This window comes from Otolemur garnettii, unplaced genomic scaffold, assembly GCF_000181295.1.
Source record: "Otolemur garnettii isolate 467f Iridium unplaced genomic scaffold, OtoGar3 scaffold00049, whole genome shotgun sequence".
NCBI lineage: Eukaryota > Metazoa > Chordata > Mammalia > Primates > Galagidae > Otolemur > Otolemur garnettii.
Genome location: NW_003852444.1, coordinates 3,332,112 through 3,351,898, shown reverse-complemented (window position 1 = coordinate 3,351,898; position 19,787 = coordinate 3,332,112). Strand labels below are relative to the sequence as shown.

General features: G+C 38.7%; 1 protein-coding gene across 1 annotated transcript in view; it reads left to right on the top strand.

Annotated features, from left to right (window-relative positions):
* AGK (acylglycerol kinase) overlaps nt 1-19,787 on the top strand; it is a 77,841-nt gene that overhangs the window by 51,062 nt on the left and 6,992 nt on the right. The window contains exons 10-13 of the mRNA XM_003791647.3: nt 7,598-7,677; nt 10,925-10,982; nt 15,052-15,199; nt 15,607-15,704. Coding sequence (XP_003791695.1) covers nt 7,598-7,677; nt 10,925-10,982; nt 15,052-15,199; nt 15,607-15,704 — 384 coding nt within the window. The remainder of the gene's footprint in view (nt 1-7,597; nt 7,678-10,924; nt 10,983-15,051; nt 15,200-15,606; nt 15,705-19,787) is intronic.

Genomic DNA, 19,787 nt, shown 5'->3' with positions numbered 1-19,787 from the left:
GAAGAGAACTTCCCATTTTTCATTTGGGTTGTCTGTTTTCTTACTGATTTATAGATGAACTCACAAATTGTTTTAGAAATATATTTAAAAATATATAGTGCCCACGAAAGGACTTAGAAACAATGAAACACCTCACAGCAGCGATCATACCTGGCACCCAGAGTGTGGTCTTTGTACCACTCCCTAATAAAAGTAACCAGGATGCTGTGAGTGGCCGACTTTCAGAGGCAGGGCAAGAACAAAGTAAGGAAGAACTCAGAAGCTGATGCACACGACACAAAAGACAGCCTGATAGTGTCCTACTCACCAATTTTCGGACCACTTGAATATCAGAAAGAATAATAATGCTGGTGGATTATTGTGCCTTGAATAAAAATGAGGAATCCCTGAGTTTACAGTGATATTACAGTATTTCTAGCTTGTAATGGAGGAGTGATAGGACTAGAAATTTGTCATTTTATAATCACCAGTGTAATAATTGATTCAAGTAGAGATTGTGAGTAGATGCTAAAACCACTGGATAAAAGGTTGTTGGGAAACAAATATCCACACAGTCCCAAAGTATTTCAGATTACTCAATGACTGAAACGGGGAAAATTTACCTTTATAGTGGAGAAATCTGGCATATGCCACTTTAATCCAGTGACTAACTTAGCGTCAAATGCTGGACCTAACTGACATGCACTATCTGCCTCCTGCTGTGACGTATGGAGAAGGACACGGCATTACCTGTGTCATTTCCTGCCCCCCACACTTACTAACTGAATTTAATCATGAGAAAATAATCAGACAATTCCAGATTGTTGTATGTTCTGGAAACAACAATTAGATTCACCTCTTGAAAAAATGTCAGTGTCATAAAATCCAAAAGAAAAGGGATAGTCTGCTCAAGATTAAAGGAAACTAAAGAAATAAGTATTATAAATCCAGTACAAAGTTCGGGATCAGAAAAATAAAAGAGAATGGCGATCATAAAAGGTATTCTTGGAACAGTTAGAGACACTTTAATATGGACTGTATATTGGATAGTATATGTCAGTGTTAGATTTCTTGAGAGTGACAGTGATGTGGTTATGTCCGTGTGTTTCTTTGTTCTTAAGAAATGAATGGTCAAATATACAGCAGTGAAGGGTCACGAACTCCACAGTTTATTTGCAAATTTAACAGCTCTAGAGAACATATGTACACAGATAGTGCTAATACGGAGGAAGTGCTGGCAGTGGTGTTCATTATATTATTCTATATTTTTTTAGTTTGACCTTTTTTCCAAAATAAAAATTTGGGGGGGTAAGAAGGTCCAATATCTTGATTCTTGATCAGGATACTCTCTTAAAAAATAATTTAATTCCTAAAAATCAGATATTCTCACTTAGACAGTATTTAAGTAGGTATTCTTTCATCTAATTCTAAACTCTTTTTTTTTTTCTTGGAAAGGGTAAATTCCTAAGAAGACAGAGCCATGAAGTTAGATAATCTTATAAATAATGATTCCTATATGTACTTTATCACATTTGGCCTTAAAATAGCTAGATGGAAGATGAACATTTTAAATGTATTCATATTTCCTGATCTTTGTGAAAGAAGGGTCCAAACCGTGTCATGATTCTAAACTTAATCCTAAAAAATCACTACTAGTTATATGGAGTTTGCTCTGTGTGTATTTGCAGTTGGTGAGCCCTTTGCCTCTGCATTCTTCACCATGACCTCCTTGGTCACGATAAAAGTCAGTTAAATTACCTTTGATCTTTTACGTATAATAAAGCTAAATCATTTTTATAAAATGGAACAGCTATGCTGAAAGAAATCCTAGCCTAAAAAAAGACGAATCTATGAAGATATTATTCAAAATATTGTTATTACACAAGGAGATGAGTCAGGATATATCTCTTAGTGATCCACTGTTTCTCATGTTTGTATCAGATACTAATATGTTCCAGAGTAATTAGAATTTAACTGGAAATTCTTGCTGTGTTTATATTTAAATGCCTATTGTCTCTTTTATCTTTTTCTTTCTAATATACTGATTTTGTGATGTGACGAAACAAGTATCAAATTTACCACAGGCTCTGTATATTAATGATAGCCCAGGAGCAGAAACTTTTAAAATCAGTCCCTAGAAAACATGGTACAACAGCCTCTACTCTGGTTTCTTAGGAACCCAGCTAAACAGAATTCATCTTCTTTTTCCTTAGTTCTAGAAATTGCTTTCAGAATATGGGGGAAAGCAGTACAGACAAACCCTGACACCAAATTTCTCTTCTTTTAAAGAATACCCTAAACCCTATTAAACATATGACTGAAGATTCTCCAAAGATAAAAGCACATCCCTGGCAACTGTAATAATGCTTTATATTTCGCTTTTGACATGTTTCAGTGCATGCTCACGTGCCATTTGCACCTCCAGCTCAGCGAGAAAGTCAAGATATATGTTAGTTTGCTTATTTGACAGATTAAAAAGTCGTCTGGTTATGCGACTAGTTGGTTGTCCTGGAGGTGGGACAAGACTCTATTCTTTCTCATGGTCCATTACATTTTACATTTCACTGCTTTGTCCAGGTGGTATCATACTTGGCACAATTCTATGATTTTTTAAAGGGCAATTTGTCCCATACAAACTGCTATAATCCCTAGTATTTGACTTTAAAGTGACTACTGGAAAGATTTAAGGAATTTCTTTCAAGTTTTTTCTTTTCTTTCTTTCTTTCTTCTTTTTTTTTTCGATTGGACTCTTACATCCTGCCAACCCAGAACTAAGTAAGGTATAGTGAAGGTGATGGGGAATCAGAATCCTTCCCTTTCTCTGCCATTCCTGGCTGATTATATGGACTCCTTTTTAGATCCTGGATCTGATTATTCCCTTAAGATGCTTGGAACTGCTTCCGAGTTCCTTCTGGCTGGTTCTGTCTTTTAATCTGAGATCCCTAAAATTCTTAGATTAGACACCTATCTAGCTGACAAGAATTGCTTTCTTTTCAATATTCCTTAAGCTTTTATTCCAACCAGCTCTCCCAATTATTTTCATCTGCAAACCAGTAGGCCATTTTCTCACAGGGATTTACCGTTTCCAGTGGAGTCTGTGAATTGGGGTAGCATATCTCCTTTGCGTTTAAGATCTGGCTCTGTGTGTTTGTCTTTCCTTTTGGGTTTTTGTTTACTGACCTGTCCATCTCCTAAGCTGTCTGCCTGCCCAGGCCATCAGTGGGCTAAGATACAGTGGTACTTGGTCAGTTGGTTTCTATTCTGTCCTTGAACCTTGGTTATTTTTACTGTGCTCGTGTGTACCCCACAGGCACTCGTCTCTCCAGACTGACCCTCAGGCCTCTTCTGAATCCAGCTGTGTGCCCATCCAGCTGTTTGCCGGGTTTCTCTAGATCAACCCACACACAGTATGCCTTGGTTACTTGCTTCCTGTTGTCCAGAACCATTCTCACCTCTTGCTAGGACTTAACCACTTCACACCAGTGAAACTTAGAATTTGCAGAGATTTTCAGTTAATTATAACAGAATATTCCTAAAATTCTCCCCTCTAGTGAAGAAGGAGAAAATAGTTTTAGAGCACCCGTCAGCAAATCTTGAGCGCCTCTTGCCTACTCTGTATGCTTCAGAGCAGCATTTTCCATGGAGTATTAGCTATGCAAAGATGTCCTCCCAGAGAAGAGTTGCACAGTTAAAACTCAGGAAAATTGTATATTGCATTTCCCCTTTTGGAAATTTATAATGCACATTAACATGTTAAAGATTCTAAGAACTGCAGTAAACACGATTTGTCTTAAGCCAAATAAGTTTGGTATGTTTTATCCTATTTCACTGTGGAATCTTCTGTCATCATCATCATCAGCAGCACTGTTAGATGTAGCACTTATCCCACGTATGAAACATTCAGGGAAATGCTGCTGCAGACAGAGCAAACTCACACAACGTCGCTGCTCTTCCCGATGCTGAAGCGTTCTTTCCTCTCTGTCTTTTCTTTCTCTCTAGTCCTTTCCAACCTCCCGCCAGGTAGGTACCTTCTCTTTTTAAATATTAGTCGAATGGTTCAAAATTGAAGTTAGAAGGATTACATTTTAAGATGTATTGCACTGCAGGGCGACTATAGATGATAGTAATATATATTTCAGCCTAAGTAGAGTAAGTTTCAAATGTCCCTTATTATAGATTTTGTGTATTTGCTTTTGCCATTCCTTGTGCTAGCAGGTGAGATTACAGTGCTGATACCCTTATAGGAGATTACCTGGAGGAGTTTGTTTTAATAGTGAGCAAAAGATGACCCTGTGTTCAGAGGTGGCAGCCAGTGGGCACAAGTAAAATAACTTGCCTAAGATCACTTAGGTATTATGGGAGGATTCTCATTTCAAAACCATTGTTGTAAGTTACTATGCATGGTATAAACATTTAGTGATCAGCGCACATAACATTAATAGGAAATAATACAGTCTTTAAATCATCACGTATACTTTGATGCAATTATCCCTTATTATATTCAAAAATGCTAGAGTAATCTTTGACTCCCCAGATTCAGGTAGGCAAGAAACCATGTTGGCTCTATCTTTTTTTTTAAAGTCTCCATCTGTTTTAATGGCTGATAGGTATTCCATGGTATACATATACCACAGCTTGTTAATCTATTCCTGGCTTGGTGGACATTTAGGCTATTTCTACATTTTGGCAATTGTAAATTGAACTGTGATAAACAGTCTAGTGCAAGTGTCCTTTTGATAAAAGGATTTTTTTTTTTCCTTCTCAGTAGATGCCCAGTAATGGGATTGTAGGATCAAATGAGAGGTCTAGCTTGAGTTCTTTGAGGGTTCTCCATACTTCCTTCCAAAAAGGTTGTATTAGTTTGTAGTCCCACCAGCAGTGTAAAAGTGTTCCCTTCTCTCCACATCCACACTAGCATTTTCAGGTTAGAGATTTTGTAATGTGGGCTGTTCTTGCTGGGGTTACATGATATCTCAGGGTAGTTTTGATTTACATTTTTCTAATAATTAAGGATGATGAGCATTTTTTCTTATGTTTGCTAGCCATTCATCTGTCTTCTTTAGAGAAGTTTCTATTCATGTCTCTTGTCCATTAGATATATGGGATTGTTGGCTTTTTTTCATGTGGATTAATTTGAGTTCTCTGTAGATCCTAGTTTTCAAGCTTTTGTCTGATTCAAAATATGCAAATATTCTTTCCCATTGTGTAGGTTGTCTATTTGCTTTGGTCGTTGTCTCCTTAGTTGTTGTACAGAAGCCTTTCAATTTAATTAAGTCCCATTTGTTTATTTTTGTTGTTGCAATCGCCATGGAAGTCTTCTTCATGAAGTCTTTCCCCAGGCTGATATCTTCCAATGTTTTTCCTATGCTTTCTTTGAGGATCTTATCATTTCTTGCCTTAAATTTAAGTCTTTTATCCATTTTAAATCAATTTTTGTGAGTGGAGAAAGGCACAGGTCCAGTTTCAGTCTTTTACATGTGGCTATCCAATTCTCCCAGCACCATTTACTGAATAGGGATTCTTTCCCCCAAGGTATGTTCTTGTTTGGTTTATCAAAGATTAGGTGGCTATAAGATGTTAGTTTCATTTCCTGGATTTCTATTTGATTCCAAATGTCTATGTCTTTATTTTTGTACTATGCTATCTTGACCACTATGGCCTTGTAGTACAGCCTAAAATCTGGTATGCTGATGCCCCCGGCTTTGTCCCTGTCACTTCTTTGGCCTTATTTGGGTTGCTTGTGTCCATCAGGTCTCTGTTTAAATGTCACTGCATCAGTGATATCTTCCCTTGCCTTCTTACATCAATTAGCAAATTAGCGGCACTCCTTCCCTGCAACGTCACTGGGATATCTATGTTTTCATCCCACTCTCCCTCTTCCCACTGTTTTCAGCTCCCCTATCATGAGAGCACAGAGGAAGGACTGGAGAAAATCCTTTTACTTATAGCCAGTGTTCCGATTCCCTCTTGGTTGCTGATGCCCAGGTGCTGGCTGTCTGGTGGGTTCATCCTAGAGTTGTTGAGCTGCCTCCTCAGAACCTTGTTTTCTGATATTGGAGAACTGTTCTAGCACCACCTCTTCCAACTCCCTCCCTCAGTGCCCAGGCATGGGACCCTTCACAGCCTCTTACTGCCTGAGCACCATGGACCTGGGCCAGATGCGTAGATGGCTACTGTCAAGATGACTCAAAGCCCTGCCATCTTCTACAGTATTGCTTGGTCTGCTTGGCACCCAGGAAACTGATATCTCTTTGCTGTGCCAGCCAACAAGGTACCTCACCTTCACCTCTTTTCTCTGCTATTTCTCTGTCAAGTTCCCCCTTCCCTGTTGCAGCAGGTACGGAGAGCAGGAAAGCCCATCTGCTGCAGGAGCAGATAAGCAACAGAGGCGCACAGGCCAGTGTCTTCGTCTTGCAGGCGTCTCCACTGTGTGTGATTCTCCTAGAAATTCCTCACTTGGTTTTGGCAGAGTGGGAACGGGAGTGAAGGTGGGGCTCGGGGGATACATTCCCTGCCCTGAGGAGAAGACACTGCATGTTCTCTCTAAACCAGCAACTTCCAGTGCCAAGGGTTTCCTCCCCCACTTCTAATCTTCGCTTGTACTGGCTACGGCGGGGTGATAGTGTGGTGGAAGTCAGGCTGGTTCCACCCGCTTTTAGCAAATTCTGTGGTATTTGGTAGCTGCCTTTAGCATGTGAGAGTGCCTGCCAGTTTTCAGCTCTTGGCTTCAGCTGTACTTCTGAATTTCAGGAAAAATCCCATTCAGAATCCTGGTACATGTATTATTGGTAATTTTTAGGGATGCTTCATCGTGGAGCATAAACTCTTAGGGGCACTGGCTCTATTGTATATTTGTTCTATTTCTCAGAAAATCTACTGATGTATTAGAAACTCACTGATTGTAACATGGAATTTTGGCCTTAAAAGATTGGACCAAATCACTTTTTACTTCAACTTTTTGTGACAAATATTTGACAGTATTTTCAGATATTCCCATGAAACATTCTAGACTACCAGGTCTTACTCGAGAGCTCTTGACCCTATAAAGCAGTGGTTCTCAGCTTTCCTAATGCCACGACCCTTTAATACAGTTCTTCGTGTTGTGGTGACCCCAACCATAAAATTATTTTTGTTGCTACTTCATAACTGTAATTTTGCTACTGTTATGAATCGTAATGTAAATATCTGATCTGCCAGAGACGCCCAAAGGGGTCACGACCGACAGGTTGAGAACCACTGCTATAAAGAGAATGCAGGCTTAGATTATCTTTGCCTTGAAAAAGTATATGGGAGAGAAATTCTGGCTGACCTGACTACTGATTGGTCTAAGAAGCAGCATAGTTAGATGCTCATTAACATACAGTCTGAAGGATGATAATATGTTCCCTTGCCTGCAGATTCATAAGGCATAATATGTAAAAATTAGTTTCCTTTTATAATATGGCTTATTCAACTATTTTTACTAAGCACTCACAGAGTTAATTTCTTTTAAGTTTAGACATACATTTTAAAATTCTGGTTTGATGAAAAGTAGGCCAGAACATCTGCTGCGTACTTACATGTACAGAGTTCCAAGTTATTGTAATCAAAAATTTAATTAAATCTATTTAACTTCCAGGGTGAAAAGGAACAACCTGTGTTTGCAATGACCGGCCTTCGCTGGGGATCCTTCAGAGATGCTGGCGTCACAGTTAGCAAGTAAAGGATGACTATATTGATGTGTGACGACTTTTTAGAAGTCTTATTTGGTCCGTGCCTTACATTAATCTTCTGGGAATAAATCTGATGAGCCTGGAAGTTGAATTATATATGAGTAATGGAGATAGGAACAATCAGGTAGAAAGGAACAATCTCCTACATGCAGAAAGGCTTGGGAAAGTTCCAGTTTCCTCGACACTAGCCCAGTGGTAGCTGAAGAGAAGGGTTTATCCCTATTTTTAGACATAATGTTTGAGCACAGCTTATGGCTAGGCTAGATGCAGAGAGAACTGGATTGCCAGCTGGGCATAGTGATGGATACCTAAGTCCCAGCTTAGTCAGAAGGCTGAGGCAGGAGAATCACTTGAGCCCAGGAGTTCGAGGCTGCAGTGAGCTGTGATTGTGCCACTGCACTTCAGCCTGGATGACAGAGCAAGGCCCTGTCCCTTAAAAAAGAGAGAGGAATAGAGAACTGGATTGTCCGTCATCTTTCAGCACGTGTAGCTGGGTACCTAGCAGAAGACACTGCCTAACTTAGCCCTGTAGTAGGGGCTGTTACAGTCCTGCCTGGAAGACTTTATCTGAAAGGAGTTTTTAAAACTTTTTCTGAAGACCTCACAAATGGAGAGACCACAGGCAGCCTCTTTTAGAGAAGGGAGAAGGGTAACGCCACCCAGTTGTGTTGGAGATGAGACAAACAGGCATGTTAGAGCTAACGAGAGGGCCAGTGCTCGCTTTTCTTGGGAATGGACTTATTTTTGGAGAGTCATTGTGTGAAATGAAAGTGTTGGCTTGGGAAGCAGGTATGTCATGTTCCGTTAGCTGTGGAAAGCTAGTGTAGGCCAGGGCTTACTGAGGAGGACTGATGGAGACACTGTGTGAGGTTCACTTCATGCCTGGGGGGCTGGTTTTTCTTAAACCCGAAGGTTTACAGTTTTATCACAGATTGATCTCACATGTAGCTTTCATCAAGAAGCCCCTCTTTCACTTCATAGGGCAGCCTGCCACACTTACTTTACAAACATTTGTCTCACTTGTTTCACTTTATTATTCTTGCTAATGAAATTTCTGACAGCGAGTGTCAAAAGAGAGATGTTACTGTATTATATTACATACTGCATTCTTAAATATTTCACATCTTTTTATTTGCAAATATGCCATGATTATGTTGATTCCACAAACTGCCTTGTGATAGAGCTGTAGTCTCAAATTGCAGAAGCTAAGAGGAATTGCTTAGCTTTACCCCCCAAAGTCTGGTGAGAACAAATTGTTTTCCAAAATGTGTTAATAATTAAGCACAAGCACAAGTCAGTCCTTTTAGGAACATCGCTCATACTTGTGCTGTATTTTGATTGGTTTCTGAGCAACAAGTTTTACATTTCTCTTTGTTACCATGTAACACTTTAGCTAGGACTGTCCACTGAGTTGCTCTTAGTGTTAAGGAAGAAACGGGAGGGATCCAAGAAATTACTTCCTAGCTGGCTACAGGAAGACTGCAAGCATGGTGTCAAAACTTAGCATTGGTAGAGAGGGAGGGAATTGCTGACAATTTACAGATAAACTGCTTGAGTTGGGATATTTTTCTTTTTGGCTAATTGGGAAAAGAAGCTAACTATACACTTAAAAAATAGTAATTCCCCCCCCTCCCCAAAATCAGATGATCAAGGCCCTTATTAGTAGCATCACAATATTACCCTGAATGATAATTTAGAATGGCTCCACACTGCCCATTGGATCATATCCTTGTTGTACTATTCCAGGCCCAACTTACTCTGTCATCAGAGTAATCTTCTGGGACTAAATCTGATGAGATTACAGAATCCCTGTTCTATAATTAAGCATCTTTAATTTTAAGCTTTTCCCTCTGGCTATTATTCTTGCTATTTCCCACAGCCTTGCTCCTCCTCCTGCCTGGAATGGTTGCCTCCTCTTTCGAGTATCTAAAGCCAACCCATCTTTCTAAATTCTATACCTCACGTTACTCATGGCTGTGCAGCATGGCTGCACCAATGATTTTAGGCCCTTAATGATTTTTTTTGTCCCTCTTGACTCTCTTTACCAATAAATAGTGATCATTTTATACCTTATCATAGTCAATCATTATTATGTATTAATTATTTGGGTCTTATTTTCTCAAATTACAAACTCCCAAATGCCAAAATTTTATAATCTATATTTCTTTTATTTCTTCCATATACTTAGCAGGTGCTAAATAAATGTATATTGATCAGAATCAATAAAGAACTGTTAAATTGGGGTAATTTGGTAACGGATATGTTTTAGAGAGGAATCTACTTTATGCCACTTTCTAATTCCAATTAGGCATCCTTCTCTCTCCAGTAGCTTTTATATATTTACCAATATGCAGTAGATTCTCTGTATTCCAAGGTTTAACATTTGCCATTTTAAAGTTGTTTAACATGAATACTGTGAGATTATGCTGTTTATAAATTTTAATTGTGTGTGTGTGCGTTTGTGTGTGTGAGAAGATGTGGTGCATGAGATCTAGTCAGTGACCTTATGAGTGACATGTCAGATCACCCAGCACCTGAGTCTCAGTGTGGCCTTCTTGTCCTCTACTCAATGCTCTTTTCAGGGTACACTGAAACTTCCATGGGCCCACTTCACATCCATGGGCTCCTCATCCATGGTTTCAACCAACTGCAGATAGAAAAACAAAAGAAATTCCACAAAGTTCCAAAAAGCAAAATTTAAACCTGCCACCTGCTGAATACTGCACTGAATCCATGAGAGTGAAGTGCTGTGTCAGTGTTACAAGTGATCTAGGGAGGACCTAAAGTACACAAGAGAATGCGCATGGGTTATATGAAAATACTGCACCATCTTACATCAGGCATTTGAGCATCTACAGATTTTGGTATCCTGAGGGGTCCTGGAACCAATGCCCCAGTGATACTGAGGAATAGCTGTATACCAATCAATAGTCTTTGATTTAAAGGATATAGTGATACTTGTAAATTTAGGCGCTCAAGGAGACTCTGGTTACATGTTTGTTATAAATTGCAAGAATCTTTCCACTGTATAACTAATTACGTACTGTTTGGCAAGATATTGAAATGTAAATTAAAGATTTACTATAATATTCTTTTATGCTAAGCCACAATTCTGTAGCTTCCAGACCAGCAGAGATGTGATTCTAATATTTTGTCTGTCATCATGAATGATATCTATCACGTTGATAGTTCTTTTAATGTTCTAATCAGATTTTTATCTTGTTCTTTGTCAGGTACTGGTATCTTGGGCCTCTAAAAACCAAAGCAGCCCACTTTTTCAGCACTCTGAAGGTAAATGTACTTCATGCTGTAGAAATTTGCCCTCTGGTACTTTGTTGTTTCTCAGTAATGTATGTATTTGTGATACTTTTAAATTCCTTGCTACAGATGCAAGTGACATGCTCTGGCCCTGAAATGAGGCATATTTGATTAGGTACAAAGACAGAGAACATTCCTGTTTGATAAGCAGTCACCCCTCTACCAACTCAAATGGAAGGTAATCCTTCCATTACCAAATCCATATTTAACTTCTCTTTAACATTCCACTTTCCTTTGCTATTAATTCACTCACACTTGCCAGACAAACCTTGAACGGAACGACATAAATCTCACTGATTATTGTATGTTTGTTTCTATTAGTATCTGAAAATGAGTTGAAGAGTCATATCTAAATATATCTAATTGTTCAGGTTTGTATATATTATCAATAGGTTTCAAACTGTACTAGCCAAACATGGGTAGTGGTTACTCTATCAGAGTACAGATATAGAACATTATCAGATGCTTCCATTATCAGAGAAAGTTCTGTTGGGCAGTGCACAACAGAAAAATGTTGGCAGAGTGAAAAGCTTACCAATTTATATTAATGAAAATGCTAATAGAAAAGCCATCCTTAACTGTGGACTACATACTATGTTAAGCTCACATGCACATCAAAATTGTATATTCACAATTTGGCTGACAAATCTGAAAATTGGCAGATGGTTTGGATCTGGTATTAATATTCAGAGTCATCAAATGTTTTTCTAATTATAAAAGTAATGCATGTTCATTGCAAAGCATTTGGAAAACAGCTCCCTTCACCTTCTGAAAACATTCTAGTTGTATTAAATAATTAAGTGTAAAAAACTAAAATCACTAAAATACAAGTCATTTTAAAAAATGAACTTGAGAGGACAAGGCCTTTTTCTATTTAAGGCAAACGGGATTAGTAAAATGTATTGTCCTTCAAGGGGATAATTTTATTGGTGGTGTGTAGCTACATATTTAAATGGTAGAGTCTGGGAGAATGTAGACTGTTTCCACCATTTATTCAGCAATTATTGATATATGCTTAGGATACAAAGTCAAGTAAAACAGGCTTCCTGCCCTCAGGAAGTATTCATGTGCTGGGACAGAGGTCCACGCAGGTCAGCAGTTTGGCAGGCACTGCGAGAGAAATGTGTGAAGACCAAGACAGGAGCAGAGAGGAGGGGTGGCTGAGTCTGACCCAGGGTCAGAAAGGCTTCCCAGGGAGGTGACACATTAAATTTTGAAATATATATAGGACTAGATAAAGGGCATCCTAGGTGGAGGGACAGGCTATGGGAAGTCACATTGCTGTGACATGGTCATTAATTACAGTTAATGCAAGAAAATGTCAGGAATGAAGCTAGAGGGTTAGAGAAGGCTAGAGAATGGCAGGTTTGGATATGAAATTTGACTTTTGTCCTTAAACTGCTGGAGAGTTATTGAGTCATAAGCAGAAATGTGACATGAGTAGATTTGCATTTTACAAAGTTGTTTGGCAGCAGTGTGGACAAGAGCTAAAGGCAAGCCCGTCAGATGGAAGGTAGAGTAATCCAGGTGGGAAGTTACGAGGTATGGTTGGTTTATGGTTAGTTGGTAACAGAGATTGCTGACAACAGAGCTAATGAAGAGCTGTTGTGTTAAAACCCTCGAAAGTTGGAAGAGTGTAGGATTGCCAGGTTTCTGATAGGAGGGCCTCGAGTTTGGTAACTAGAGTTTTCCATTAGTGTTGATAATATTAGAGTAAGATCAAGTTTATGAAGAAAGATGAAGTTTTGTGTTTGGTGCATGTTGAGTTTGACAGGCCTGGAACATGGACAATTGGGTACACGATTGTGCTGTAGGTCTGGAATTAAGTAGAGAGGTCTGGACTGAAAAAACAGATTTAGATCATAAGTGTGTGAGTGACTTTGAAACTTTGGGTTTGGTGAAGTTATCATTGAGGAAAGATGCCAGGAATTGCCCTGAGAAATACAAGCATTTAAAGAACCACAAAATATGACTGAGAAGCGTTAAGAGAAAATGCAGGAGAGTACAGACATAGAAGCCAGCAGAAGAGAGAGTTTCAAGCAGCAGCAGATACAGAGAAAGGAAAGCAGCCACTGAATTTGGCTCCCTCCAGAGGCTTGGCGGTCTCCACAGTGCAGGGGCTGAAGCTGTAACGAGGAAAGTTAAGAAATAAAGTGGGACAAAGAAGTGGAGATAGCAGGGATAGGCCATTCCTTCAAGAAACTTGACTTTGAAAAAGAGGGATAGAAAAGGCAAAGGCTAGAGAAAGTGGGGGTCTATGGAGCATTGTTTTTAGTTGGAGGAATATCCCCTGTCTTTATACCCTGAAGCAAAAGAAAAGAAGAATGAGAAGAGGAGAAGAGAAAGGAGACGGCATGATTAAACTAGCAAAGCTGTGAGCAAGGGGAAGGTTCTGGGATCCAGAGTACCTGGACAGGGGAAGGGACACTTTTTCACCTAGAAGTAAGCATAGATGTAGATGAAAACAAGATTGGAGAGAGTCCTTGATATTCTCACAAAGCGTAGGAAGCAATGTTATCTGTGAGAAATGAGGTGGGTCAAGGGGGTGGAATTAGGAGATTTTGAAGAAAAAAAGAACATAGAAAGAGGCCGCAAAGGATTATCAGGTGGCAATGAGGGCCTGAGCCCAGAAATCCTGTATTCTGTGCTGGATGGTGGCTTTTCCCTGTGTCAGTTCTCTGCAGATGTATTTCTTTTCCTCTAGTGTACTGAGTCATGAGGTAGGAATTAGAAACTTAGTAACAAGATTTATTCAGAATTGAGGCTTTTTAGGACATATGTTATGCAAGAATAATGACAGATGGGCCAAAAAGAAAGCAATTTAAAATAATCCATTATAGATTTGGCCCTGAGGGAAAATGGGTGGTCTAGGAGTGGAATCTTCAGTGTGACTGGAAACTTGGTGTTGTGGGGATCTCTAAGGGTCCAAAATAATCCTCTCTTCTTCTGCATTTAAACCAAGTTATGAAAACAAATGTAGGAATCAGCTAAACAGACATGAGAACATCAGCTTATAACTGTCAGTAGGAGTGAAGCAAACTGGGTATGAGGTCACATTCTGATTTCTTAATACTTCAAATTGAATTTATCCAGTGAAAACAGCTCCTTTTGTGCAGAGACTATCACCGTAAGCTTGTTGTGTGAGGGAATGTGTGAGCCTCAAGGACAGCATTGTCAGATAGAGAAGAAGGGGGCCGAACTTGGGGAGGAATGAAGGAGGGGGAGAGTAAGAGAAATCCTAATTGTTGCTGTTTTGTAATTTTCCCCATGGAAACTTGAGAACAGGGGAGCAATTCACTCGAAGAGACACTGGGCAAAAACTAATCAGGTGAATAAAAGATGGGATTAGAGGGTAGGATGTCAGAGTTTTAGATGTTTGAATACTTCTGGGTGACATTAAGGGCCATGATGTGGCTGTGGTAATGGGGAGCTGTGGTGAATTAGAGGTGATGCTGAAGGCTGAGAGGATAGCCGCTAGGGTATGGTTTTAATTATACATATGGACGCTGATGTGATCCAGGATGGCACTGGACTTGAGGTGCCAGGAAATAGAAGACAAAAAATCAAGAGTTTGAGGACAATGGGCTTCCAAGCAGAAGTGAGAAGCCTTGGGCTGGATTGAAAGCCTGGGCCAAACCATTCTGGCCTCTACGATTCCAGAAGGGAAGCAGGTATCTGACGCATCTGGACTTCATCAGTTTTATTTTTGAGTCACTGTCTGGAAACCAAGGATAAATTTGTTAGAGGATGGTGCCACGTTCATTCATATTGTTTTTTTTTTTTTCCAGACACACATAAATGGTGTTTATTAGTTACTTAATATCTCTATCCTGTGTTAGGGAGAGCAGTGGAGGCAGCGGTCATGGGAGCCGTGGTTTTCCAGGCAGAGTGCTTAGCAGGAAAGGAAAGCTGGAGTGTTCCTGGCTCCAAGTTAGAGAGCATTCCACCCAGTGAGGGGTTTTTAACTAGTGTTCTAGCAGAGAAAAACCCCAGAGTTGTGAAATGTGTGTGGATGACAGTTCTTCTCTCTCCACATTAAAAGGATTGGCCTCAGACTCATCAAGCCTCTATCTCTTACATGGGACCTTCAGAGAGACCTCCCAGTGAACCAGAAGAGACGCCTCCCCGGCCGTCTTTGTACAGGAGAATATTACGAAGGCTGGCGTCATACTGGGCACAACCACAGGATGGTGAGCAGTGTGGTGACTGAAGTACCCAAAAGCACATCCCCAAAATCAGTTTTCGGACATTAAAGTAGGAGAAGCCTTTTAAGGGTCATGAACTCAGCCTTCCATGTGCTGCCAGAGCAGGACCCGAGCAATGTCCCACAAATGGACAGAGTCTCTGTGCACCTTTTTTATGTCACTGACATTTATGTTATTGTGTGACTGCATTTGGTAGGGACATTTTAGGCATAGAGATCCATTTTGAGCCTGGTTGTTTACTTCTGTGTATAGGAAGTATGAAATAAATGACCCTACAGTGGAGAGTCAGTGTCAAGGGCTGGGGACTCTGAGCTGAACAGCTGCAGCGAGTTGGTGGTGGGCAGTGAAATGTTAATGGAAGAAGGTGACCTGTGTCTAATGGATTCCCACAGCCCTCTCTCCGGAGGTGAGCCCAGAGGTCTGGAAAGAAGTGCAGCTGTCAACCATTGAACTGTCCATCACCACACGGAACAGTCAGCTTGACCTGATGGTAAGTGTGCTTTTTTATTAGAAAAGCATTTGGTATCTGGGAAGAGTGACAAAGGCTACATGCTCTTCCATTAATTCAGTTATTTTTATTTTTACCTTGTGGGGACAGAGAGGAAAGGGTCATGATAAAAATCATGTGGTGTCCCTTTAAGGAATAACAGCAAAGAGAAGCAGCTGCTGGCACAACTGTGGCCCGAGGGGCTCCGATCACCAGTGTTGCCTATTACTTACTCTGTTGCTTACTGGCCTTCAGAGAGCAGGTGGCAGAAAACCTTTAGAAACAAAAATCATCCTACCTAATGGGGACAACGTGAGGGTGTTCACATACCCCCTGGGTGAAGGGCTCAACTACAACTTGAACTTTACCTTAGAAATAAAGACAAGGTAACCTAAACATTTGTACCTTCATATTAATCTGAAAAAAAAAAAGATAATATTAACCAAAAAAGGAAAAGAAATGAAAATCAGTTACTTCCATTTGTCACTGGAATAAAAACTTGTGGCGCTTTTACTTGAGGAAATATCCAGTATTTTTCTGACTGTATTAAATATATAGTTTTAGATTTCCAGGAGAAAAACACACACACACATCTGTGTCTCTACATATGATTTTATTTGAGTTCAATCTACACTGTCCAGTACAGTAACTATTAGCAACTCTTAAATTCCTTTAAAAGGAATTTAAATTAAATTAAATTAAAAACTTAGTTCCTCAGTCATACTCATCACATTTCAAGTACTCAAAAGTTCTAGGTGGCTGGTAGCTACTCTACTGGAAATCACGGATATAAAATCATTCTGCTGGTACAGAAAGTTCTGCAGGTACTGCTGCTGTAGACAATACACTGAAAAATGTTGAAATAACCCAGGCTTGGTAAACTGATCTGCTACCTGTTTTTGTATATCCCAAAGTTAAAAATTGATTTTCCATTTTAAATGAAAGAAGGATAATCAAAAGAAGAATTTTTTTTGTGACATATGAAAAGTATGTGAAATTCAAGTTTCACTATTGATAAATAAAGTTTTCTTGGAACACAGCCATATTCATTCATTTACCCATTTTCTCTGTCTGCTTGAGTGCTACACTGGTAGAGCTGAGTAGTGCCACAGAGACCATATGGCTCCCAAACCTAAAACATTTACTGTCTGGCCATTTACAGAAAATGATTACTGACCCCAGTAAAGAGAAAACCTTAGTGATTAATATTCATGAGAATAGAAATAGAAAAGTCATTCTTGCCTGTGGAATGATTACTATATTCAGCTTTTATGCAAATTAGTCTGTTCATATTTGTCCTGACCAATCTGAAAATTAGAAGTTTGATTCCAATATTAATCTTTAGAGTGTTGAGCTGTTTTCTAATTATAAAAGTAATATATGCCCATTGCAAAACGAGTGGAAAACAAAGCTTCCTTCACCTTTGAAAAAAATTCCAGTTGGATTAAAGAGTTAAATAAATTAAAAAAATTAAAGTACTATGGACAAAGCCTTTCTAAGGATAACATCTAAGGCAAAAATCATACTTCGTTTACTTATTTTTAATCATGCCTTTGTTTACTTATTTAAAAAGACACTATCAGCCAGGCACAGTGGCTCATGGCTGTAATCCTAGCACTCTGAGAGGCCAAGATACGTGGATTGCTTGAGCTCACGAGTTTGAGACCAGCCCAAGTAAGAGTGAGGCCCCCATCTCTACTTGAAATAGAAAAACTGAGGCACTTGAGTCCAAGAGTTGGAGGTTGCTGTGAGCTATGATGATGCCATGGCACTCTACCCTACCCAGGGCAACAGCTTTAGACTGTCTCGAAAAATAAATAAATAAATAAATAAATAAGACACTATCACATACTACAAGAAGTACTAGAACCAAGAATTAATAGCTTTAGGATACATCAGCAAGAATTAGGCTAAGGACTAATGTAAAAACACAGGCAAAGGGTGAAAATAGAAAATTCATAAAAGAAGTAAACATGAAAAATAGCTTGTATTTGCTACATGCTAGGCATTATCTAAGAATTTTATATAATATATTAACTGTGCCATCAGGTAGAGATAACTTTTATCTGCATTTTATAGGTTAGGAAACAGAAAAAATACTTGATGTCAAAGAAACGCAAATTAAAATACTAACTGTTAAATTATCATAGATTAAAAAGCACAATAGCGCTTAGTGTTGGTGTGAGTGGGGAAGTGGGCAGTCCTGTGTTTCTGCCGAGAGTATTAATTGAGACTCCTGTCTTGACAGCAGCTTGGTAGTACATATGTACTGCTAAGACATATGCATACCCTTTGCCCTATTGAGTGTATTTCTAAGAATTTATCCTACAGAAATACTCTGATGAATATATAATGCAGGCAGTCCTTTTTTACATAATAGAATTCTGAAAATATTGGTGAAAGTGAATATGTGAAGGTTAAAAAAATCGATTCTGTTCCAGAGGAATTTAGAAAAGAAAGGTAGTATTTCTAATTATACATTTCCTTTATACCGTCTTCGATAACACATATTGCCTATACTTTGTTCATGTGCCTTTCCATTGTTCTTCTCTTTGGTGCCAGAATACCACTGAATGGACTGAGTTCAGGGAGGACATGATGGCAGCTCGAGATTAGCCACATTCAGAAGGCCCAGGGCTTTTTATCTTTGTGCCAATTATAAAAGTATATGATACGAGGCCTCTTATCGCTACTAACAGCACATTCATCTTTTTCTTTCTTCCACACCTCTTTGTAAAAATAAAAGCATTTGCAATAAAATATTCAAAGACAATGAAGCTGCCATGTAATAGTTCACAATGTTCACTTATTATTAAAAGAAGTACATTCAGAATATGAAAGAAGCATTAGGAATGTGGAATGCATGAAAATTAGGGTCTCTTGTACAAATATGTTCACTGTGCTGATAATAGTAAAATATATGAAATAAGCTACATCAGACTGATTAAATAAATTTTGGTACCTCTATTTAAAATGGCGTATGTATATTTATGTATGTATTATTTTCTACATATCACCTGAAAAGAAAAACCGTGATTAAAATGATTTGCATTAAATGGTTCCATTTTTGTTTAAAAAAGAGATACTCCCACCTGTAATTGAATTTTGTAAGTGATTGGCAAGGCTCCAATTTTATGTTCTTTCTAAACAGAAAGCCAGTTGTCCGGACACCTGTACTGAAGGGTCCATTTCCCCTCAGGGATCTTCAGCAGGCCTTGGCCATAGTCAAGTGTCTGTGGACATGTGACTGTTGCTGGTCTCTCTTTCCTGTTGCTCTACTTTTCTATACCCGAACTGGTACTCAGCTTCTCTTAATTACACTTTTATAATAAGTTCCTCTGTGTTTTTCTCTTTTTTAAATAGTCTCTTGATTATTCTTAGCTCTTTTGACTTCTATAAATATTTTAGAATGTTTATTTTATTAAATTCCACATAAAAATGTTATATTGATCTGGATTACATTGTAGCCACAGATCAATTGGAGGAGAGTGAAATTTCTGCAGTGTTGACTCTCCTGGTCTGCGAATGTGGCCCACATCTTCATTTCTGTAGATCTTCAGAGTTTTTCAATGAAGTTTTATAGTTTTTTTAATAGCATTCTTTTGCTGGATATATTCCTGGTTCTCTTAATTTTTAATGATATTGTAAATAGTTATCTCTTAAAATTTCATTTTCTAACTATCTGATTTAATAGATGAACATGTAATTGGTGTTTTTCTATTGATGCTGAATTAGTAACCTAACTAAATCATTATTAATTATGTCTATGGATTCTTTTAGATTTCTGTAAATAGTTTTGGGTTTTATTTTCTCCTTTCAAATACTTATCATCACAGTCCTTTGTCTTATCTACTGCACTGGCTAGGACTTCCATACGGTGAATAGGAGTCATTGTCTTATTTCTGATTTAGAATTTGATTTTTTTGTAGATAGCCTTCGTCAGATTAAGGAAACACCTTTCTATTTCCAGTTTGATAAAAGATTTTATCTTTTATCTTAAATATCTAGATATTTAATTTTATCAAGTATCTTTCCAGCATCTATTGATATGATAAAGTTTTCTCATTTAATCTGTCAGTGCAATAA